Source organism: Anarrhichthys ocellatus, unplaced genomic scaffold (assembly GCF_004355925.1).
Source record: "Anarrhichthys ocellatus isolate YVR2014 unplaced genomic scaffold, GSC_Weel_1.0 scaffold13, whole genome shotgun sequence".
NCBI lineage: Eukaryota > Metazoa > Chordata > Actinopteri > Perciformes > Anarhichadidae > Anarrhichthys > Anarrhichthys ocellatus.
The window spans coordinates 6,698,954-6,723,380 of NW_022280043.1; the positions used below are offsets into that span (position 1 = coordinate 6,698,954).

Consider the following 24,427-nt stretch of genomic DNA (forward strand, 5'->3'; position numbering starts at 1 on the left):
TCTCTCTCTCTCTCTCTCTCTCTCTCTCTCTCTCTCTCTCTCTCTCTGTTTATCTCTCTTTCTCTCTCTCGCTCTGTCTCCCTCTCTCACACTCCCAGTCTCTTTCCCTCTCCTTCTTCTTCTTCCTCCGCGCCTCACGCTCCCCTTGCCCGTGGCTATATGATCGTGAAAAATGTGTTTACAAAACTCGCTCTCTCACAGATCAAACCGTACGGACGAATCAAAGACTTTGGAGAGAGGAGAGAGAGGCAGAGAAGAGGAGAGAGAGATAGAGAGAGAGAGAAGGGGAACGAGCAGAGGGTGTGTAGAGGCCTTATCATTTTAAAATTCTCTATGTGTTATTCTCTTTTTTTTCTCCTCTTGTGTTTGTGTGTGTGTGTGTTGATGTCTGCCTGTATCTCCTTTGGTAATACAATATCTTTAAGGCCCCCAAAACAACTATCTGTGTCTCACAGTTAAATATGAGATAATGCAATATTGATGTCTCCTTGTCTTTGCTATAACGCAATACTGGGCCCACTCTGGCTGGACGCACTAACATGGACCGATAGTGCCCTTGCACTTAAAAGAATTACTGTGATCCCGTAATACATTTTAGAGGGATACTTCACAAATATGAAGTCCCTGAAGGAATATAGTCAGGGTTAGTGAAAACAGAAGAGTTAAGGTCACATTTCAGACTAAGTATTCAGCACAAGACGACGGACGTGATTATTTTTCATTTTTTCTCTCTTTATGCATTTGGTTTTCAAAAAAATAGTGATTCCAGATGCTGCAGGTGGCCCCGATTTAAAGTGACTCAATCTCATTTTAAAGTTTGCCTTTGCAAGTCTTTGTGCCCTCACAGTAATGGGCACTGCATGCACTTCATGTCGTTAACGAGTCAGATTCTGGCTCACAATTTCGTGGATTATTGATTACGTGTGATAAACAAAATATAATGTATTCATCTTCATAGGTATATAGTGTGCAGAGATACTCTCGAGGTTTATCAATTGTTAGTTCATATGATTCATTTTCTTAATTACTGTTCATAGTTCCATCTTTTCAAATATTTCATAACGCCTCACATTGAGACCATGTGTCTGTCTCGACAAAGATTGATGGACTGTTTCAACAGGGATAAAAATAGATTGTATTCATTGTTCTACCCCTAACAAGGTGTTGCATGCAAATATATTATCTGTAAACAAAACATAAAAGGAAGTTTTAGAATTCCCAAAAGCACAACAACTACACAAAAAGTTACATTTCTTTGTGCGATAAGTGCAAACTTAATAAATGTAAAGTGGTTAAGGTTTGGGAGAGGTTTTGGTATTCGGTCAAAATTGCATGAGGTCAGGCTCTTTGAGAAGTTGAGCAGCATGAGCAGAGGTCTGAGTATGAGGCTTGATGTGTTAAATGTCTAAAATAATCGGACAAGGACAAGATGAAGAGATACAAAAGACAAACAGCGGGACACAGGAGGATAGGAAGAGGAGTGTCAGAAGCTGAAGAAGGGGGTAAGGGGTGAGGAGAGGAGAGGAGAGGAGAGGGAGGGGGGCAGACAGACAGACAGGCTAGGGGAGCGATTATAGCAGGGTTTATGTATGAGCTATTGATTGAGTCGGTGGTGACTTCTTGAGTGGTTAATTCGGGAAGTGAGAGCGATAGAGAGAGTAACTCACTGACCAGAGGGGAGGGTGGGTGGGTGAAGGGGGGATAAAGAGAGAGATAGAGACAGCGTGATGAGGATGAGGAGAGAGAAGTGCATTTCCTCTGGTAAAAGTGTGGAAAACAAGACTCTATTTTGCAAGAGATTATGTTGTGGTTCTTTGTGACTAATAAGGGAACCATTGTGTTTTGTTGAAATCTGCATTATTTCCTTGTTGTTTGGGCTCCTCAGACCCCACGGCTGTACGCATGAATAATGATAATAATATATTTCTCTTTTCTTCTGACCTTATTCAAAATTCAATATATAAAGAAGTGTTGAACTCCCTCCCATTGCAACAAACTACATAAAGGTGACTAAATACAGGAGTGACCCTAAATAACTTCTATTCCACGTATTTCTGCATGAACAAATATTCTTTTGGTGTTCAAAAAAGTAATTCACAGACAAAGAAATGTAGGTCATCCTAGTTCTGTTTGGGGTCAATTAGACCCCAAACAGGTCAAACCATTGACTGTAGATGAGTCAAAGTCATTGTCAGACCTGTTATGAACAAACTAATACAACTCCAATGACACAAATCCTATAAATAAAAACACATTGTATTGTGTTTTACAGCTGGGGGTCTCTGAGATGAATGTGTCATATTCTGTCGCAGACTTCTGAAATATATCATCCAAATTATGTTAATAAGCAATTAAAATTAAATTAAACCAATAAAGTGTACAAGGTAATATAATGATAGTATGTATGTTTTTTGTTGTTGTTTAAAGGGTTCCTGGGTTCTTCGGGAACCTAAACGGCACAATTAAATAAGAAACAGTGTTGTTGTAATATTCATACAGTGTACATTTTATCACTATTTTCATCGATGTTACTTCGGGACCTGCAGTTACAGTTTCCTTTTTGAAAATCGTTACAGAACAGTTGTCAACCTGCTTCACATTCTAGACAAACTTGGCTCTACTGCAGGACAATTTTGTGGCTTTTTCCAAACCTGCTCTTTCCCAGATATTTACCCCCCCCCCCCCCCCTCTCTCTCTCTCTTCATAACACATAAACAAGCATGCGCACGCATACACGCGCGTTCACCCACACCTCTTCGGTCTCTAGGCGTTAAGTTAAGCCCATAGGACACTCATCTGCTCGCTGCAAACAACAGATGGTTTCCTTGTTCTCACTGTATCACCTTGTCTGAGGAAGTCAGAATCAAGAGCAACAACGTGGACTAGGAAGCAAGGTGGTATGGGCGCACGCACGCACGTGCGTGTATACGTGTCTGCGTGAGGAAAAGTGTGAAGGATCTCTATAGCCTATAGATATATTAGTTATTATTCTAATTGTGTCCAATACATATGTCGTTAGTAATGCATCTCTCATAGTTTGTTTGCTGGTAGGATATCCTGTAGTCAAATTCCTAAAAGCTGCGCACGTGCGTATGCTGCGTGGGTTTTGCGTCCAATGTGTATGTGCTCGTGCATGCGTGAGTTTGTGCGTGTGTGAAGGTCAGCTCGCCGGCGCAGTTTCTTTTCCTATTTCTCTTCCCTCTCGCGCAGGTTTTGATCTCTCAGCCGCGAGATCAAAGGCGTTCTCTGGCTATTAGTCAGCGCGAGCCATTGATCCCTCATCGATCCACACGAGACACAGCCGCCCCGTGAACACCGCGCGAGGCTCCCCAAAGCTCCTCCCGCGCGTCCGGAGAGAGAGAGAGAGGGAGAGAAGGAAACGTAAAAGAGGAAGGTGGAGCTGTGTGCGTGTGTGTGCAAGCGTACGTGCGTGTGTGTGTGTTTTTCGACTGGCGCGGGCAGAGCCAAACTCCAGCTTTTTCTTTGCCGCGGGACATGAAACAATGAGGCTCGAGCCGGTTTTAATAAAGCGCGCTTTCCCTCCTTTCAACTCTGGCGCGAGGCGCACGAGCCGGCAGCGGAGAGCGATCGATAATTAATGACGATGAATAATTTAACCCTATCGATTGATACTTTTTTCTTCATCCTTTCCCCCTTCTTTTCCTTATTTTCTTAAGGCCGGCGTTCCATACCACACTAATACCGTTTCACGCGCTCACATCCTCATCTCCACTCACCTCTTAAAACGTGTTGCAGTTCTCCACCTTTCATGAAAGCCTTAAAAACACGTTTCCTTATTTATCACAAGCTAAAATAGCCTATTTATGACCAGTCTCAACTCCGCCTGACTGGAATCTTTAAAGCTCCAAAACTTCTCTCGGTCTACAACGAAACTGGCCATTCCAGGATAAGGCTAGTAAAAAAAAAAAAAAAAGAGGATTCTTATTGTCAACAAATCCAACAATGAATTGATCCTATTCACAAGTCTGTGTGCCTTCTATATGTGCTATAAACCTCCATTGTTGTCCAAAAACTATGAAAAACAGATAAATGAGCTACACGGGTGCAATGAGAGACATGTTCCTTCATTATAATGAACAGGACTACTGTAGTTTATTCTCTGGGGCACCAAATGTCTATCAATCCGCAGCAGAAAATAGTCCCCAAATGTACAAGTGGCTCCGCTTTGGGTAACATTTGCTAAAAAAAAAGTGCTCGGGTGTTTTAGAAAATATCTTGAATGAAAGTGAGACAGTGTATTTGTGACCTATTTTTAAAGGTTGACACCTTCAGTTGGGACAAATGGGCTTTGGTGCTGAACGCCACAGAGCGATAGGGAAGTATTGAAAGACAGACTAATGCATGGTCGGCTGAAGAAGAAAAATATAGCCTAATATAAAGCCAGCCTTATTGTTTCAGCCTTGAAACCGAGGTCTGTTATTGGACCATTTTAGCTCATTGTGCAAAAAAAATAAATCATTTCAAGTATGGACAATTCTCAGTTTTCATATGGCTGGATTTAAAAACAACATATTTTCTGACTCATTATCGATTTCAACCTCACATTGGCCTCACAATCGCTGTACCCGCTGGTACATATATGTTTCAAGTCTGATTCCACTGAAAGATATTTTGGTTTTGGCGGTTCTGTCCCTCGGTGTGAAGGACTCAGATTTAGCTTTGCTGCTGCCGTGTGGAGTGATGGGAGTCACAGAGCCTCAGTACTCCTGTTGCTACACATATTGGCAGATACTGCACTGCTGTCTGTTCCTGTTGCAGCGTTGCACTGAATCCTCACTTGTTTCATTTGACAGTGTGATATAGTGTGTGTTTTGGGTAAACAGAGCTCAGGGTGCAAAGGAGCAAACGTGGTAATTTAGCTGCAGCAAAAGTTGTAATATGGTCAATATAGTGCGAGTGGATGCAGCGCTTTGACTCTTTAACGCTGTACAAAATAGTTTTGAGTTTTCAGCAAAACAGACTAATTCAAGGAACAACAAAAGTGAGAACACTTATTTCTGACATGGATGTTAAAAGAAAGACATATAACTCTAACAATGGAATCTTTAAACCAACTACATCAGTGCACAATTATTGATTTATATTTAATCCAATGTATTCACATTCCATAGTTTGAACCACAAGGAAAACTAATTGTTTAAGTTTTGGGGGACCTTAAAGTTAAAAAAAGACATTTTGGCTTCAAGATTTTCATGCAAACATATTTTATTACTTATGGGAGAACCATTCGTATTCATTTGTGCAAAAAAAGTTGGAATTCTGTGTTGGATTATGCAGGATGGATCGTTTTTTTCTTCACCTTTCTGGTGCCGAATATTATATGGACGGTAAAAAACAAAAAATGTTTTTTTTAAATGACAACAGAGAGGTGAATCATCCATTATTCTTTATGACTAAATCAGAAATTAGACAAGAGATTCAGCTAAATCAGAAGAATTATCGGCCACTGTTCTCTTTGGATGGACAGGTTCTTTTTTCCCTCTTTCTGGCCAACATTCCCCCTCCTCTCCTCCTCCTTCCCTCCACTCTCTCTCCCCTCCTCGTTTCTCCTTTCTCCTTCTTTTCCAGCTCCTCTAACAAACCCATAGCAGAGTCCCTCTGTTCTTCCACCCTGAGGCTGACCAGTGTGTCAGAGCTAACCAGGGAGAGGAACAGAGAGAGAGGGAAAGACAGAGATAGCGGGAGAGAGGCAAGGATATAGAAAGGGAGAGAGAGAGAGGGTTCAGTTGGGCCTTTTTCAGGGGCAACCAAAAAAAAGGAAGATGAGACAGATGTACAGAGCCCGTTTCATCTAGTGGAAAAAGAAAGCGGGAGAGGCCAGACTCTTCATGCCTCTCATATTTTTCTATCTTTTTATATCGTGACCCATCACTCTTTCCTTCTTTAGACAGCACTGGAGATATAATGTTGCCTGAATGTCAGGCTGCCCCCCTTCCTCCCTCTACCCAAGTCACTCTGCAGAATTTCAAAACATACTCGGTACTACAGTATATTCCGCACACTGTTTCCTTTTCATGCCCGTCAGTGGCCTACTAACCCTCGGCTCAGTTCTGCTGACGGGCCTGGTACTATAGATTACCAGCCTTGTTGCAGACTTCACTGTGTAGCCGTCAGTCCTGTTTGGGAACAGGAAGTTATGTTCCAAATACAGATCTCTTTCAAACACCGAAAACCCCGTGACATTTTTTGACGCTTTTGAAGTACACTTCTAATTTGGTATTAAGTTGCCAGCAGAGAAGTCTGAGCCTATTGTTGCATTAAGTTTGAAGCTAAAAGTAATTACCTTAATTCCGGGTGACTTTCCACATGCTTTTAGAGGACTCTTAAACCTGACCTTTTCCTAATTACAAACATACTTTCTTCTTTTTCTGTTATCTCAGGTGGTTTATTCCAACCAGAAAAATCTGTTGGCATAATATGACGTTAAAAACAACAAAAAATAAATTGCAAAGTGCTTTACAGGCGAAAGAAAAGAAAAAAGGCACAGCAAACTACTAAAGTTATAAAATCAAGGAAAAACAAGAAAATGTGAGATTAAAGCTGCTATAATCAATATTTTTATATTAAGAAAGGATCAAATGACTATGAAATGTGAAAGGGGTCATGAAGAGATGAACCTGCAGAGATTTAACACCCGACTCTCAGTTCCCCTCAGCCATACGAAGTGTGTGATGAAGCTTTAAATACCTCGTTTACACTCCCTGCCCAGCTGAAAACCACAGAGAAAAGTTAGCAGCTAGACTGTGAAGAAAGTGGAACGTTAAAGATGATTTTTAAAGATGCGCACTGATTTGGCCTTTCGGAGACTTTGTGTGTGGTTGTTTGAAAATCGAGCAAAAGCACAATAACCTGTCATAGCCTTGACCAGCCTCGAGTCCTTGCATCTTCCTAGTGTGCTGAATACACGGGGAAAAACTGTCCCTAAAACCCGCCGACTCTTTCAACTGAGTGAATTATCAAAAGCCACTGACTCACCAACACACCAGAGGGTTTGCAGCAGGAATGTGTGTTTGCTAAAAAACAGTGTGGGCCTCCACAACATGTGGAGGAGCACAACTGAGGTTTCCTTTTGAGTGGTGAAGGTGCTGTTGTCCACATGCGCCCCTATTGTAAGTATTTACTATTGTCACCGGTAACTGTGTGATCCATCATCCAGACTGGGTTTTTATAGGTGGCCTTTTGTGGGAGAGAGGTCCTTTGTTTGAGCTGTTGTGTCCACAGTCGCTCTGTGCTGCATGTGTGTGTCTGTCGGCGCACATTTCTGTGCTCTATCACTACCATCTTTAGAAAACAAAGTGCATTCTCTCTTTCAGCTCGGTGAGATGTGTGTTAGTGTGTCTATATTGATTCAGTCAATATCTATGGGCTCCATGTCTTATTTTGTGTGCTGCTTCTCACTGTGAGTGTGTGTGTGTGTGTGTGTGTGTGTGTGTGTGTGTGTGTGTCTGCTACCTGAATACCTGTATATTTGTGGCATATCTGCTTGAGACTGTGTTTACTGTGCTTGTACAATCCATTACAATCTGTGAGCATCTGTATCTGACAGTCTGTGCATGCATGTGTGTGTAAGAGTGTGTGTGTATGAGGAACAGTATTCCCTGGGCTGCTAGTTATAATGTTTCTGGGGGTGATGGGGGGAACTTGAAAGCCCTGCGCTGCCCAAATCAAAACTAACAAGGAAATGATGGGGGCTCCTTTATCTCCTCTCTGGCCTGGGGGGCCGAGGGGGGCGAGAACGAGAGACTCGGGAGGGAGGGGAGGAGGGAAGGGAAGAGAGGTGGTGGGGGGAGGAGGAGGAGGAGGATGGGGGGGGCTGCCTGGCTTCCTCTTTGATTTGTAAAAAATGCATTACCTCCGAAATCAAACGGAAAATTACTGCGCTGAAGCAAAACACACAGAGCAGGAGAGAAAAGGAGGATGGGTGGGGCGGGGGAGCAGGCTGTGGATAGGTGTGTGTGAATAGAAAGGAGGTGGGAAAGAGGAAAGGAGGATTCACCTGTGTAGTTACGCTGTTGAAGAGGAAAAGGGAGGATGGATATAGATGTAGGCGGTGTGTAGGCAGTATGAGAGTCAGCTGGAGAGACCCTGACAGACACACAGAGCACACACATATACATATTATCCTCGGAGGAGTGAAAGCTTATACATGCTGTGGACCATGAGAACACGGCAAATGAAACAGATGATGCAGTATTGATGACCTGTAGCCTACAGGGAAGAGGGAACTTATAGATTACTACCTCGAACACAAAGAATATCTTATTTTTTAAAGACTCCTACCAATCTCCGCTGAGGCCGACGTACGGCTTGTATCGAGTTTTAATGGAAGGACATGTGTTTTGAAAGAGAGACGTTTCTAATTGTTCGAATGCCAATGTGTGTTTTGATATCCTACCGGTACACTGAATTCAAAGTGATCCAACGGGCTACGTGTAGTATGGTTTTGTGGAAAAATCCCTCGTGAAAATGAGGAGCTTTTTGTGAAGACACATAGCTGTGATTTGAACCCCTGGTGATAACTTTGACTCATTACGGGAAAGTGAGCGCAGGAAGAGACACAAGGCCGATGGAAAGAAAAAAAAAAAAAGATAAAAAATGATAACATGAATGATGTGGAGAAAAAAAATATATGTGAGTGAGATAGGATGAATGCCAACTCTATATTTGAAGACAGAAGGAGCGGCTTGAAAACAAGAAAGATGAAGAGAGGGAGTGAGAGAGTGAGAGGGGCCACAATCCAAAGGCTAGAAGCAGGGTGAGAGCAAGCGAGAGATAGAGGGTTAGAGAGAGTCGGTCAGAGAGAGAGAGAGAGAGAGAGAGAAATGCCTGGAGTTAGTAATAATAATTTATACAAACACACCTTAATAATTCACGTTCCATTTCAATGCTGGAGGGAAAATCCAAAATTCACAGAGCATAATTAAATAGAGGCAGAGAGTGAAGGGAGAGATAGAGAGGCCAGCATTAAAGATACCAGTGTAGCAGCAGGGCATCTCTTCCATCTGAGTTTTGTAAAACAACCCTGATGAAACTGTGATATCCAAACTGGATCACATCTCACCGTCCCCTCGCTCGTCACGGAAGCCCTCCTTACCTCCTCCTGTCAGCAGACGTCTACATGCGTTTCTTTCCGAGACTTTATCTTACGAGCCGTCAGTTAATTTGCACGTTATTGCTATAGCGATGTGTTCGGATCAGCTTGCTCGCCTATAAAAAAAAGTAGCCCGTGACGCAATGCGATGATGGATTGATCAAATCAACAGTTTGTTTGAGGCTCTCGTGCTTTCACGGGTGTGTTGCTCGGTTGTGGTTGTAAAATTGAATGGTGACAAATGACTGTTGAGTTATTTAAAAGAAAAACTAAAATATCTATACTATCATAGACGTGAAAGTTTTCACGAAACAACATCATTTGATTTAGTCACATAATATAACCTGCAGCAGATTTCAGTTTTTTAGAATATTATTAAGAAACTACCATATTATCAGTGGTGGAATGAGTTGAAAGCGCTGTACTCCAGTTCAGTTTTAATTTGGTTCTTTTGCTTTGCTGTTTCTAGTACTTTATATACTCCCTTGCCAGTTTATTACGTGCAGCTCAGTAAACCTAGTGCCGTCAAATGCAACAGACATGAAATACAACTTTCTGACTGAATGCAGATAGAGATCTTTAACTTTATATGTATTTTTGTCATTTAAAAACTCGACCAAACAATAGTCACGCCATATCATGTATTAAAATGTCCCATTTTTAATGTATAATATGGTTCAACTTTCACTTGGTTTTCAAAAGTCTATTTAATTCCTCCTGTTCATAAAGGCACTATAGGGATGTCCACCATGTTGCATCAGACGCAGCCTCAGGTGGCCACACAAGATCACATCCATCAAACACCTTATCTCTACCAAAGACATATGAAACATAACCTTGCCATATTTCACATCGATTTAAGGTATGTTTTTGAACTCCTATTGCGCCCTTAGATCCTTACGCAATACCTACATTTTCAAAAAAGTTTACACTCTTCAACTTCAACTTTTAATCACTGAAATAAACTTGCTGGGTAGTGTTTTTTATACATGTATAAAGATATGTATCTTCTCTTTGTTTTGTTCCAGGTGTTGTGGAGGTATGGACTGTAACTGCGTCAGTGATCTGCTGCTCCCCCCGGTGCCTGCACTCTGGACGCCAGGTCAGTCCCACCGCCAAGCTCATGGAAGGGGTATAATTTCTTTGTTTGGTTTACCTAAAGTCATGTATTTTGTAAAATTAAAACAATACTCACGCATGTGCAGGCATCTTCAAACACACCTCTAAATCTGGACCCAGGTCACGTGTGAGAATTGAGTGTAACCAGACAGCCAACACAAGCAAATTCAGTTATTATAAAACATAACCATCATCGTGAAAATCAAATTGATACACATTAAAATGCATCTCAAACTTTCATAAAAAAAATTAAATAACCATACCCACGCACATTGGTAAACAAATCGAGTCTCTGGTAGTAATTGGTTGTATATGTAATGTTTTTACAAGGCTAGTTAGTGCCAGATTCTCTGTGGGATGAGTCAAAAAGCTCCTTAACTCCATCTCTGATGTGCATACAGTCGGCCCGAGCAGCATCAATCAGATCTCTCCCAGCGAGCTGTCATCATCCCACTGACCATTCTGTTGAGGCTAGAGGGCATTAGCGCAGACTAACATTGCTCAAGGCACGTGCTGTGATATTAAACACATCATCCCTCACCACCATCACTCATCAGTCATTCAGACAGCGATCCCCCCCGGCAAGCGGCGGGACAAATGACAGGCCCTAACCTCATCCTCCCCTCTTTCCTGCTCCCTCTGCCCAGGGATTGCCTTCCCAGACTGGGCCTACAAGCCTGAGTCGAGCCCCGGGTCCAGACAGATCCAGCTGTGGCACTTCATCCTGGAGCTCTTGCAGAAGGAGGAGTATAACGGCGTGATCGTGTGGCAAGGGGACTATGGAGAGTTTGTGATCAAGGATCCGGACGAGGTGGCTCGGTTGTGGGGGGCCAGGAAATGCAAACCTCACATGAACTACGACAAGCTGAGCAGGGCACTGAGGTATGTATTTGTACACGGTGTGCTGAATGTCAAGCAATAACACTGTTGGTATCAGATGAGTCAAGATGTTTATCACACCACGGTTTACATAAATTGTTTACTCTTGTTTGGCTGAATCCCCACTTACGTCTGTCTCTTTCATGTTGGTTTAATGGAAAGATAAAGGTGGGACTTTTCCTGGGGAACGTCAATACCCTCAATTTCTCCTTATCTGTGGACATCCTAATGGAAAGTTCACCATTGAGCTGCCAAATAAAAAATTCAATACGGATTTTAAAATCAAGCCCCAGTCTGAAATTGCTCGGACTTCTTTAGAGTAGAGAACGGAGAAACTGCTCGCCACCGAACTTGCCGAAGGTGATTAAAATAATACCGTTCGCACTCCGTACCTTCAGCATTTTACACCCCCAACCGCACACAGTTTTCTTATGCAAATACACACTACCCCGACTTGTTCCCCACCCTCCCTCTGCTTTCCTTTGGCCTCTTGTTAATGGGGGCTGTCGTCAGAGTCTAATTGTTATGAATTGGCTGGGGCCACAATTAGCCTTCTTAATTAGCCTCACTTAATTGCTCAATTAAGTGCCACGGCACAATTGCCACACAAAGCAGAACACATACACATCATTGCACCGGGCGCAGCCACTGTGGATACATGCTGATACTTACATGCTGCTGTGTTTGTTGATATCGTGCGTCTGCATAATGAGGCGTTGATCGCCAGTATTTAATGCTGAGGTGGTCTAATGCATTCTGTATTTGGTGCACTCGCCGTGGTCACTTCAACGCAAAGAAATGCAAGTGCTCAAAGAAATGGCGTCCGAGATTTAAAGTTCTAGCTTGCGATGAGACATCCGTACGGTTTTCAATTAGCGGCACCCCCCCCGTGCTCTTCCACCTGAGCTCCTTTACCTGAGCCAGATGGCTCCATGTTTTGCCTTTACCGTTGATCAACCTTGCATCCTGGCAGACGTTGTGACACCTAAGTGGGTGGCACAGGAAACAGGCTTGACGACGGCTCTACACGCCCAGCGGGAGACACCTGAGGTCGCTACCGTGGAGACTTCTCTTGCTGTCTCTGTAAATGTGCTTTTCTGGTTTTGGCAGCTTCTGAGTGTCGTTTACATTTACGCGTCGCCTGTGTTGGATATCATGTTTCAGAGTCCAAACTGCTTCTGATGAATTCCATAAATACTATATTTACCCTAAAATGTAGTAAATTTTTTTCACTTCAACAATGAAAACTTGTTTGTTTCGGAATAAAATCTGTTTTTTTACTAATTAGAAATGCGCCGGGTTTCTCATTTTGAGACACCAATATTTTTCAGGATCATGATATTATCTTTTCATTTATTTTAATGCCATAATCCATATCATATTATACCATAATCTAACACCCATATCTTTTTTTAAATTGATATAAGTATAAGAAGTATCTTCCTTTGTTGTTTGTGTGTTAATGTTGACTGTATCTGAGGCTCAAAGGGATTCTGGTTTTTGGCTTTTTGTCTGGTAACAGCTGAATAAAATTTCCCTTTAAAGAACCATATTGTATTGAATCAATGCAGGCAGACATGAATTGATTTGAGTAAGGAGGAGATGAATAAAAACAGTGGGAAATCAGCGTAGCTCTTGTCCTACAGCGCTGAAGTTGTTTACTTATTCGTTTCTGTTAGCGATGAGACACAAAACCTTGATGCGAGCATTATATTAATCCTTCCCTCCTCTTTTCCTTTTCCTCTTCCTTTTTCCTTCATCCTTTATGCCCCCACTCCATCCCTCCTACTCTATCCTCTCCTCCCCTCTCCTTTGCAGGTATTACTACAACAAGCGCATTTTGCATAAAACCAAAGGGAAGCGTTTCACCTACAAGTTTAACTTCAGTAAGGTCGTGTTGGTGAACTACCCCCTTCTGGATATGGCCAACTCTCCCTTCTTTCTGGCCCAGAACCACTTCAACGGGGGCTCCACCGCTCCAGACTGCAGCCCAGAGGTACAGAGGGTAGGATGAAGGGGCTGGAAGTGGGTGGGATTGGTAGAGGGATGTATTTTATAAGATAAATGATGTGTAAATCATATAAAAAATGAACAGAAATTCACAGTCTGACACATAAAAAAAATGAGATGCCTACAGACAGAAATCTAAATCATAACCATATTTGATTTAACGCACAGAGAATTAAAAATTAGAGAAAACCGGAACAAAGAAAAAAGATGGAGAAATAGCAAGACATAGTGCTCTACTCCTTAATTTTTTATTAATAGTAATTTGATTCAGATAACTGAAATCCATTTCACTCAAGTGATTTTGCCGTTGTATTTCTCAGGGCCCTGCTGTGCGTTCTGTGCGAGTCATCGCGTCTATCTTTTACTCATTGTCTCTAATGGTGATCCTAATAGAATACTTACTAATTGCCCTGAGAGATTTTAAAATTGTTATAGAGGTAAATGGTATCAGAACACAGTTTTTGGTAAAAAATGTTATGACTTTACTTGTGGGTCTTCTAAAGTGATTTGATATTAAGAGAAAATAAAACAATGAACCATTTTTAGTGTATAGCCGCACATAACTGTCTTTCTTTTGTGTGCCAGTGTGTGCAGATAATTTAATTTCAAACAACTAATGTCCTAGAAAGTGCACGTAACTTGAAAGTACAGTAAGAGAGAATCATTCATCATGTGTCCGCGCTACCCTTAAGATGGGATGAGACACAGTCTTTGAAGGAGACGGTGGAGGAGGACGGTTTTAACTTGTCCTTAAAACAAAAGAAGACGTTATCCCCTCCTTCTCTCATCCGTCTCCGATGGCGTATCCATCTGTCATCGATTGAAAATGAAAGAAATGGAAAGCAAAGGGGTCGCGTCAGATCAGATCAATGGCGGGTCATTAATGCGGTTTGTTAAGCAACGCAGATCTTGCAGCTTGGGAGTACAGTCTCGCCTTTCAAACTTGGGGCTGCGGGGTGACAGATACTATTGATCCAAAGTCCTGCTCGGGGGGGAAAAAATCCCCCCTTTGTCCCCTTGATTCCTGAGATTCAAGTGTTCCATTTATTTTACCTTGCCTCCTTCTCCTTCACGTACTTTACACAGAAAAAAATAAATCAGCACACACACACACACACACAGACACACACAGCTGCCCTACATCCTGAATGTATGTCATTCTCTCAGATCTCAGTCCTATTCGTCCTGTGTCCCTTCATGCAGGACGAAGGCCCACAATCCCTCTCTCTCCCCGTCATTTATCCTTTGTGCCCACAATCTTAATCGCTGGTCTCCATTTGACTCTGTACTCTTCCTGCCTTTAAGTCTCTGAGCCTCTGTGTCCTCCTACCTCCCTTTTTACCCCGAGTCCCATGACACCCCTTTTTATCCTGTCCTTGCTGCAACTCTGTCACTGTTTGCATCACACTCTGCCGGGCGCTGCTGCGTTGTTTAGTGTAAAGTCATACGTTGACAGCAGCACCCTGCCATAAGGGGGGATTTGTAGCAATACGTGCGCTCTATTTGAGAAGTACACACACTAATTAAATCATTTTTCCACTCTCTTTTTTTCTGCCCCTCTTTGTCTCAGGCGATACAGTCTCTGTTTCCTCGTTTGCCAGACTCTGGCAGGGGAACGTCCCTGTTTGATCGAGGGACCACGGCACCAGGGCCCGAAGGAGACAAGCTGAGACTGGATGCATTCCCCTTCCTCAGTACAGGTGAGCCCAAAAAAAAGTTAGTCAAAAGTGCCAGAGCAAAAATAGGAATCTTTCTGTATCCCAGAGACTTTTTCCACGAGAAGAAAGATAGCTGGAACAGAGGGAGCATGAGGCGGTATAGGCAGCAAACAGACCTTCCTAAACAAAGGGAGGAAGAGAAGGTAGAGGGAAAGAGGAGAGGAATGAGGATATGGGGAGGCATGAACATTTATTGTTAAAGGAAATAAGAGAGATGGCTGTCCCATCGCAGCCCGCTGTGAGGTTATGCTTCAGGTGAGAAATGCCAGGTTGGCCTGTGAATTATGCATTTCAGCTGCGGTAAGAAACGAGGTGAAAGCCGGAGAGAATCGTCCACCTTTCCAGCAGGATTCTCCTCATTTGTCCTCTTCTCTCGCTGCATATATAGGCGTCAATGAACGCAGCGTTGATTTGTGCGCGTTTGCCTAATTGTCAGTATTCGTGCGTTAATGCTCTGCCTTTGTACTTCTACACACTCTACATGTGCATCAGAATGTGTATGAATGTGCAGAGCTAGCGAGGCAGTGCGTAAACAGATGTACTCACACACACACGCACCCCCCCCCCCCTCTCCCATCCTTCCCCACTCTGTTTGTCCTCAGGTCCTATTCCCCCCTTTTTTTCCTTCTCACCCTCCTCTCCCTCCCATGTGTCCCTGTTGTCCTAATCCCTTCCCAGGCAGGAAGGCCCTAATTGAGGGTGCAGGCTTCAGTTTGTGGCCTGTGGGCGCCCATTACTGTGTTTTCATAAGCAAGTGAGGCCTGCCTGACTGATTCAATATTCATGTGTCTGCCAGCTACTCCTGGCCCAGCACGCAGAGACACCACCACTGTCAAATTAGCCCTGCATAGTAAATAACAGAGAGAGAGAGCGAGGAAGACTGAGAGAGGTGGAGGGTGCAGCAGAGAGAGAGAGAATCCTTAAGTTGGTTGTCAGTTGGAAGGAGGTACAGAATGTGGAGAGGCAATGCTTTGGTTTGTTCATTAAAACTCAATTCTAGCATCACCTCAAATTTACCACCATGTTCTGTTATCAAGTGATGCTCACCAGGACCTGAAAACAAATACGGTGCTATATTTAATTTGCTACAGTTTATGTTTTTTATTTTTATTTTTGCTTAATCTAAAATGATACGGTGACATGTCAAAACGTTGGGGGGGAGAAATCCGTCAGCTACTTAACCTGCATTCTTTATTTCTCCGCTACATTTTGCAACTAGGTGACTGTCACCACCGAGATGATGTGTGGCCACCCGCCTCCTTTTTTAACATACAAAATTGGATAATACAGTGTTTGGAAGATGTAAACTCTGCTTTATTAGACGCTTATCTTTCACTGCAGTGCAGAATCTTTGTGTTCACATCTGGCTGTCAGCAGTGTGAAGTGGGTGTACATCTCAGTACTGGCATGCATAAATGAACCATCAGGTTTTTTTTTTTTTGTTGAAAGCAGCCGTGCCAGAATTGGCCCCTGTGGCTTCTGATTAGAATTGCTAATACCGATGAGCATAATTAGTGAACATTCTTGGATGTTGTAAGTCAAGAAACCTTTGGCCCTTCTGAGAGCTAACCTCCATCTCTGGATTTTCTCTGTCCTAGGTGCACCGTGCTACACAAAACCCCCGTCACTGCTGGGCCCGTACCCTCGCAACCCACCCTTCGACTACCCCTGGGGCTTCAACCCCTACCTCCCAGGGGCTTTCTCCCTCAATAACTGCCCCAAACTGCCCCCTGGCTCCCTCTACCCCTCCCAGTTTTACCCCAACCCTTTGCAGAGCGGCCTTTCCCAGCTGCCTCACCCCTTCTCCTCCCTGCTCACCCCAGGGGAGGCAGGTGGGGGTGAGAGGGGAGCAGCGGGGCAAACCGGAGGGACAAACGGCACAGCGGGTGGTCAGCCGGTCAGACTCATCATGCCACCTTTCCCCGGGAGCCTGTCAATGGGTCGGACGGACATTGGCAACGGGGCGTCATTGGGGGAACGGGAAAGAGCGGAGGCCAATCCTGCGGGCACAGGTCTGAGTCTGGGGCTGGGAGCCATCGGCCTAGGAACTGGGACAGGGACAGACCGGCAGAGCCCCACGGAGAAGAGAGGAGGGCTGAAGCTGGACCCGGAGTCAGACTCAGACCTGGAGATCACAGATCTGAGCGACTCCAGCTCTGACAACGAAAACGAGCACGAGTTCGGCATCAGGAAGGAATCCAGGCTGGGGAACCGCTCACAGATAGTGTTGGATGGAAAGAAAGGGCGCGTGCTGCCACCCATCTCCTCTCTCCCCCCGACAGTGTCCCCACGTACCCTGAAGAGACTGATGCCCATCAGTCCGCCACCCCCGTCCCAGCCTCCATCACGTTCCCCCTCTGTGGCTCTGCATGACAGACACAAGGAGACAGAGACTCTCAAAATGATACACAGCTAATACATTTTCTCTCGCGTCCACCATCTTGCCAGACTGTGATAACTCTCTTTTTCTCTCCTTTCTTTCCCTCAGACACTTTTTTTTTTTTTACTTTAAATTCACTCTCCGTAGATCCAGAAAAGGCAGTTGTGCTCTTGACTTCTGAAATGACTGTTTCCCTGTTTGCTGTGTAACTTTTTTAACTTGCCTACAGACCATCACACTACCGACTCGTCCATCTTAGAATATATGTGGCGTACAGTTTTTTTTGGGGTATCGGCTGTGTGTATCACCAACTTGTCCTTTCTGTTTTGATCCCTCGCACCAAATGATCGCTCCATGGTTTGTAGACTTGTTTTACACGTTGCATGCAGTACTCCACAATTTGCTGTCTGCGGCTGAGCTATGATAGAAGGCGGTGAGGTGGTAAATTGCAACACAGCAGCGTCTGCCTCGACAAACATTAACAAACAACATCCCTATACGAACAGAACACAACAACAAATAATGCTCAGATCGATCCAATTTTACAGATTTGCCCTGTAATTCTTGAGATTTGGACTATACATATGTAATCACTGTGACTTTTGAGACATAGTCAAATACTGCCACCTAGTGGTCCTTTCAGTCAATGTCTCCTTAAATGAAATCATCTTCCCTCCGTAATCCTGTGAGTGAAATTGTTGCCCTTAAGTTTATTTTGCACTTATATTGTTTGTTGCGGGTTAATTTAAATGTTAAAATCCATATTTCGAATAGTGTCAACTGTGATAGTCTGTGAATATTTATTTTGTCCTGTGGTTCAAGTATTTCCTGCACATTTTCTGAAAGGAAAGAAAAAGAGAGCAGAATGAGCTGGACCAACCTAGAAATTTGTATGAACATTTCAGTGTATATATTTTATTATGTTGTACATTATATTTAATTATTATTCACTATGATAAGATTTAGCTGTATTGTTGTGATTTAATTCAGTATTTAAACATGTTGGAAAAATTATAAGCTTAGGTGTATCAAAGTTTAAATTATTAATGGAGGACGATCTGCACTCTGAAGATGTTTTTCTATGAGGAGGACAGAGTTCACACTGGGAATTGTCTCTGATATTCTCGACCCCAATTAATTGTGCCCTTTGGTCATTTTTGCCAGATGCCCAATCTACGAACCCTTTGGCTTAAAAAAAAACATGCCAGTAGACTTATTTTTATAGTTAGCATTCACCCGGTGTAACTGTACTGTAATTAGTCTTATGTGAATAATATTGGTCTTTGCATTTTCTTTTTTAAATCCTCCCCCGAAAATCTGTTTTGATTATTTTTTTCAATCAGTGCTTTCTGTCCGTGCCAGCAGCAGGGCAATTGGTTTTGCTTGAGGACATTAGAAATTAATTAAATATTCAAAAACTGTTTATGTTTGCTCTACCCAGATCTAATGACCAACATCCTGCCTCCGGCCCGTTTCTCAACACATAATATTGTACAGCTTCATAGCCTTTATAGCCTATGGTTTGTCAAACAGTGGCGGTATACGATTAGTTGTGAAAGCTCTATTGTAAAGTTAATGTAAAGCTCTATGTTTGTTGCTACAGGAAAGGCCTCCAGTCACCTCCGCGTGGAGTACACCAACCTACAGCTGTAAATACTGTTTCCTTTGTGTGTGTATGTGTGTGTACACATCCAAAAATGACAATGCAGTGGTTTTACTTGTCATCTCTTTGTTTTACTGTAAAGAGGAAAAAATGGAAAGTGCAAAAAAGAAGAAAAAGATTAATATCTTCAAAAGCAATAAACATTATTCTGGATAGTGGACTGTTGTTGACTGTGAGTTTGTTGAATGGGTTCATTTAGTGACGTAAATTTCTATCATAATGTTGGAAATTCATTGCATTCCAACACATTTAATTCATGCCATTAAAGACACCTTGATAATAACAGATACATATTAATTTGGACAACACAGTAATTTAAATATTTGGAATGAAACTACATTTTCTATCTGATCACTTTATATCTCCTGTAGTTAGTAAATTATAATGTAAATAATTCAGATGTGAACGCTGATATCTGGCAGTTTAGAATTGTGTTTACTATTTCTTCACTGTGCTTATTTTTGATGAAAAAAACAAAGTTATTAAAAAACAATGTAATTATCAAGGAAGAGCTGCATTGTAAAGATATTAAGAAAGTTTGATTTCATCTTCGCAAATAGAGTTGGATTTCTGTTAAAAACAGCCCATATTTTATCCTCAGTTAATTTGATTAACAAAAGCATTAATTGGATGATCAGAGAATGACTGATGAAGATATAACATATTCTAATAGTGTTGTGTTTTTACATTGCTGCTTGTTCCTACTTTGGTGTATTAAAGGTAATGTTTTCAGGATTTGCTTTTACTCCTGTTACAGCAATTTGGTGAAAATAGATACTCTATTTTACACATTATTAATGGTAATAATAATAATAATAATAATAATAATAATAATACAGTCTGAGCCATCATAAAGAAGGAGCCTATATAAGGATACCTTTAGAAGGTATTCATTCCGACACATTTTATTACTTAACCGCTGACCGTTACAAACTCTGTTGGACCTCTTCTGGGCTTGTATTTTATTATTTTTACATTTTATTATAGGCGTCTGCCATACTTCTAATTCACACAGCAGTTCATTCAACACTTGCAGACACAAAACAGTGTCCTTATTTTCACCGTCTCTGTCATTTGCAAACATCAAACCTTTCACCACCAATCAGGAAATTACTAGTTTGAATGCATATCCAAGTGAGTCTGCATCTGCAAATGTTGTATCCTGAGTGAGGAACACATCCCTCAAAGCAGCACACCGTACTTCAAAGGTCTAAAAACAGAGTGAAAGTAGATTTGTACCGTTTCAACATGAAGGGCACGGCCGAGGAACGTTTGTACGATCTCTCAGTCAATGAAACAACCTTATGACCGTATGTCCTCAAGTATCAGAGCTACAATCTTAAATCGCCATACGGCGGCCACTCGAAATGTGTGAATAAATCAAGGTTACGACCATGATACAAACAATGAGGAGTAAACTGATGGGAAAGCAGGCAGATGCTCTAGTAGGTCCTCTTTATATCACAATTCATTCTCAGCCCAACGGCCATTGCTGTCATGTGTTAACATTTTGCCAGCAAATTATCTAAGGTTTGAGTCCTTACTACAGGCCTGGGTTTAAATAAGTAGATAGCAGCATACACTTTTCATTGCTGTGTCAACCTGTAATGCAAAATTGACATAAGCCCAAAATAGACTGTATTTCAAGCCAACATGGTCAAGAAGTCCTTAATGTACTCAAAATTTTAATATCTGCAATTTCATGAAAACGGGTTATGATGAAGATTATTATACAGAGCTTGAGGTGAGACTGTTTTGTCAACAATATTTAACTTTGAAACTCAAATGTTGTGACGTTAAAACCTTAAGGGTTTACGAAATAGACATGCAGTTTTATGTCATGTTACTTTGAGAGTTCAGGTCAAATTGTGAGGTCAGTCCAGTAAGTGAAACCTCAGAGGAGAAGGGGAATAGCGCATGTACGTGTTCCCCCACGAGGTGGCGCAAGGAGGCTAGAATAGCAGTGAGGCAAGTAGTGGCGGGCAGGTAGTAAAGTTTGATTTGGGCAATCAACTCTGTAAACAGTTGCTTTGATGAAGGACATGTCCTTTATGGTCTGTAATCTGTTCATGGCTTCGCAGTGTTGTGTGCATTTTATTTATCAAATAAATAAACAAATAAATTAAGAGGGGGCAGCCCTACTTTATACAGGTTGTTTAGGAGATCACAAATAAGAGAATATAAAAATAAATCAAATTTTCTGTTGGCTGCAGACATATCAGAGATTAACACTGAAGATAAGGGAGAGGTCAGCTTTATGTGACATGCTTCTACTAAGTTAATGGAGGAAATTGTGTAATAATTATTAAAAATCAAATGTTGGACAGTCGTGTTGTTGTCAAGTGCAAATAACATTCACAACACTTTGACATACTTTTACCAAATATGTCATGAAAACTAACACGTAGCCTTCAAAAAATAGGCCAACAAACCACGTAAAAGCGTAAATATCACGCTTATAAAATATTTATATTCAGCACAGTACAGGGTGAGGATCTGAATGGGGACGAGTTACTGTGTAACACAGTGCGGAAACAAGCCGTTTTAGACGGGTTACTTTTTTTTTTTTAATTTTGACAGTCGAGCTGTAAAACACAAACACGCACAAGAGTACGACTAACGTTACATTGCAATCACTTTCTGTGTTGTTATCTGACACATTATTTTGAAACGCCAAATCGTTACTTTGTATCCGCCGTCAGTTGTTTGATCTCCCTGTGCTGCTTTTTTTTGTGTGTACTTCCGCATACAATGTTTTTTTTTCTTTTCTCCCCACTGACACACGGCAACTTTGGAACAGGAAACCTATTTGACGCTTCGGCTGTCGCTTTTTCCTCTGTAATCACTGGTAAGTATGTTATTTCAACACTAACGCTGACGAGCACGATACAGAGTTTTAACTTCTGAAAGCTTTGTTTGGTAAAACTATTTAAAGTCGTCATGGATGTTTGTTTTTACCGAGAGAAACGGAGTATTCTTCAACCCCCCCCCTCCGCAGCTCGAGGTGCAAACGGTAGCGTCCACATACATAATGCTTTATTTTAACATTGTTGGTTCATGAATGTTGCATTGGAGCAAACATGACATTCATTAGGAAACTTGAAGTATGTGTTTGAATTAGTTATAACAACTTCAGGTAGCAGAGTTGGCCCGTGTGAATTTTCTGGCAAAGCCATCAAGGACTTTACGACTTGTCTCGTTTAGGTCTTCTACCAAACTACAAATCACTTTAATATTCGCACAGCGGCTCATGCAGTGTCATTTGAGTTTATAGCCGGGGACCTTGGGACGTTTTTTATGTATTCTTATAGTCTTTGCAAGAGTGTCCTGCTGACACTTATCCTAGAAGTTCTGTGGTTTGTTTCCTCATAAGGGAATTATAGTTATACAATATGAACCTGCTTGTGTGTTTTTTTTTTTTTTTCTTAAATTATGTTTTTGGTTGTTTTCTGCTCTGTCAATTTGAAAACAAAGGGCTCTCCTCGCGGTGATTACAGAGGCTTATTCAACATCAGTGCCAGAGAAAGCATTTCGTTTTCCTCTTATTTATTTGTCAACACTGATTGTTTTGCACGATAGGAACGTATGACACGAGACCCTCCCAGTTTTCTCTCCTCCTTTTCCTCCCTCCCTCCCTCCCTCCTCTCCTACAGCCTACAACTCATCTGATGAGCCCAGAGAGTGTGGGTTTCAGTCCAGACAGTGTTCCGTAATTAGTGTCTGCGTATAATTGATTATCCATGATGATTTTTGCCTTGTGAAACAGAGGACGTTGCCTCTGCAGAATAGGCGAGAGTTTCCTGTGCTCACAGGAAACTGCAATTACTGTACATCTAGTGCGGCTTCATTATCTCAATGCAGTCATTAACTAAAGATAGGAGGCTGGGGCAGTGTGGGTTGAGCTTGCCAGTAAACTGAGATTTTTTCATTAATTCCGCATAGAACAACGTTTTTTCGCTTTTCTATGCCATGTTGCCGGACCAGTTTGACTTATTTGTGCCTCTGGCTTTCACTCCCCTGTTTTTTTTTTTGTTTTTTTAAAGTCTGCAAGCATGACCATACTCATAATTACAGTAACGTTTTATCAACGAGGCGGTTTGCTAGTTGCTAGACGGTTGCCCGCATGTGTGTTAAGGGCGTTGCAGCTGGCGGTTTCCGAGACTGTGATGCGTTCCCAGCCAGACGCTGCTGCACCCCAGAGGCCCCATGTGAAGCAGGGCCCTGCCACTTCCTGTTACACTCTGCTAGACTAGAGGAGCACTGCACTTGTCATCTCTCTCTCTCTCTCTCTCTCTCTCCCTCCACATTTTACAAGTGCAGGCTTGTCTGGAGCCTAAAGGCTACCTTCTCTTCCTTTTAAAGGAATGTTGGCTATTTAATCTGAGTTGCTGTGCTGCTCTCTCTCCCTCCCCGTCTCTCTCTCTCTCTCTCTCTCTCTCTCTTTATTGTCCTATAGGCCTACGTAAACTCACCCACGTCCACCGTCTCTCAGAGAGGATGAACTCGGATAGAGCGAGGCGTCGTCGTTAGCCTCTGTGAGAAATACCCAATAACTGAAATGACAGGTAATGGCACCCACAGTGGAACAGCCAGAGGGTGTCCTGAGGGCCTGGAGCCGTGTTGCAGGCAAGCTAATAATTTACTGTAGTCAGGCACGGACTTCAAAGGGAACACAGGTATTCTTCTCTGGCCGGAGTTAGATTGACGCCCAGGCGGCAGATAATGAGAGACAGAGCGGACTGGGCCGCTCTTCTTCTCTCTGCGGGTCAGCGGTGAAGTCTACTGATCCCTCCTGAACGAGCTCAGTGGGTGAGGTGAGGTGAGGTGAAGTTGCAAAAGTCTTGTGTGTGCATGTGTGAGTGCCGTACGACGCAACTATACCTGAAACCATGGCTAATCTCAGCTAATGGAGGTGACACGTTGTGTGTGATGATGTACCATGGTTTGTCCGGTATCTCCTGGATTATTTCCTCATTGTGGGTCAAGTTTAGAAAACATTCGATCCTACAATTATCACAATGCAGTTGACATTCATTAGACCCTGCCTGCCTGGTAGATGCCCACATCTGTGTAACTCCATGCCCATAGCTTCTAATGCCAGGTTCAGACTACACGATGCTTTTGTCTGTTAAAATGGCCACTGAGTCAGATCATAGAGTCGTATATATTTGTGGCTTGATTTACACATCGGGCTCCAAACCAATCAAAGCTTGCGGTCTTTGACGGCGCCCTTGATGTCCTCGGGAAGTAGGTGAACAGACTTCCAGGAACAAGGATGTAAACAAACAATGGTGGCGTGTATGGTGCTGGCTGCCTTGTGTTCAGAAAGGCCTAAAAAAGCCAAAGCCGAGATAATCCTGATGACATCACTATGACATCATGTGGGTAATATTCTCAGACTTTAGAGAAAATAAAATGCATTTTTCCGCTGTTGTCGTGGCCCAGATACTTACTTATATGCGTACAGTTGGTGGAATACCCCTTTAGGAGAGTAACATTGTATTATAACAATACATAATCCCACTACACTCATCATATATATATAT

At 42.5% G+C, this 24,427-nt stretch overlaps 2 protein-coding genes across 6 annotated transcripts in view; both read left to right on the forward strand.

Annotated features, from left to right (window-relative positions):
- erfl1 (Ets2 repressor factor like 1) overlaps positions 1-18,961 on the forward strand; it is a 45,286-nt gene extending 26,325 nt beyond the window's left edge. For 3 of the 4 annotated variants that reach the window (XM_031852438.1, XM_031852437.1, XM_031852439.1), the window contains exons 3-7: positions 10,141-10,214; positions 10,879-11,113; positions 12,929-13,106; positions 14,691-14,820; positions 16,437-18,961. In XM_031852438.1, the coding sequence (XP_031708298.1) occupies positions 10,154-10,214; positions 10,879-11,113; positions 12,929-13,106; positions 14,691-14,820; positions 16,437-17,254 (1,422 nt within the window). In that variant the 5' untranslated portion in view covers positions 10,141-10,153 and the 3' untranslated portion in view covers positions 17,255-18,961. Of the gene's footprint in view, positions 1-285; positions 301-10,140; positions 10,215-10,878; positions 11,114-12,928; positions 13,107-14,690; positions 14,821-16,436 lie in introns of those variants that run through there. The other variant, XM_031852440.1, reaches the window with a different exon arrangement.
- Positions 18,962-21,435: 2,474 nt separating this feature from the next.
- arhgef1 (Rho guanine nucleotide exchange factor (GEF) 1) overlaps positions 21,436-24,427 on the forward strand; it is a 36,048-nt gene continuing 33,056 nt past the window's right edge. The window contains exon 1 of one of the 2 annotated variants that reach the window (XM_031853005.1): positions 21,436-21,729. The gene's annotated coding sequence lies outside the window, so the exon portion shown is untranslated. The remainder of the gene's footprint in view (positions 21,730-24,427) is intronic. The other variant, XM_031853004.1, reaches the window with a different exon arrangement.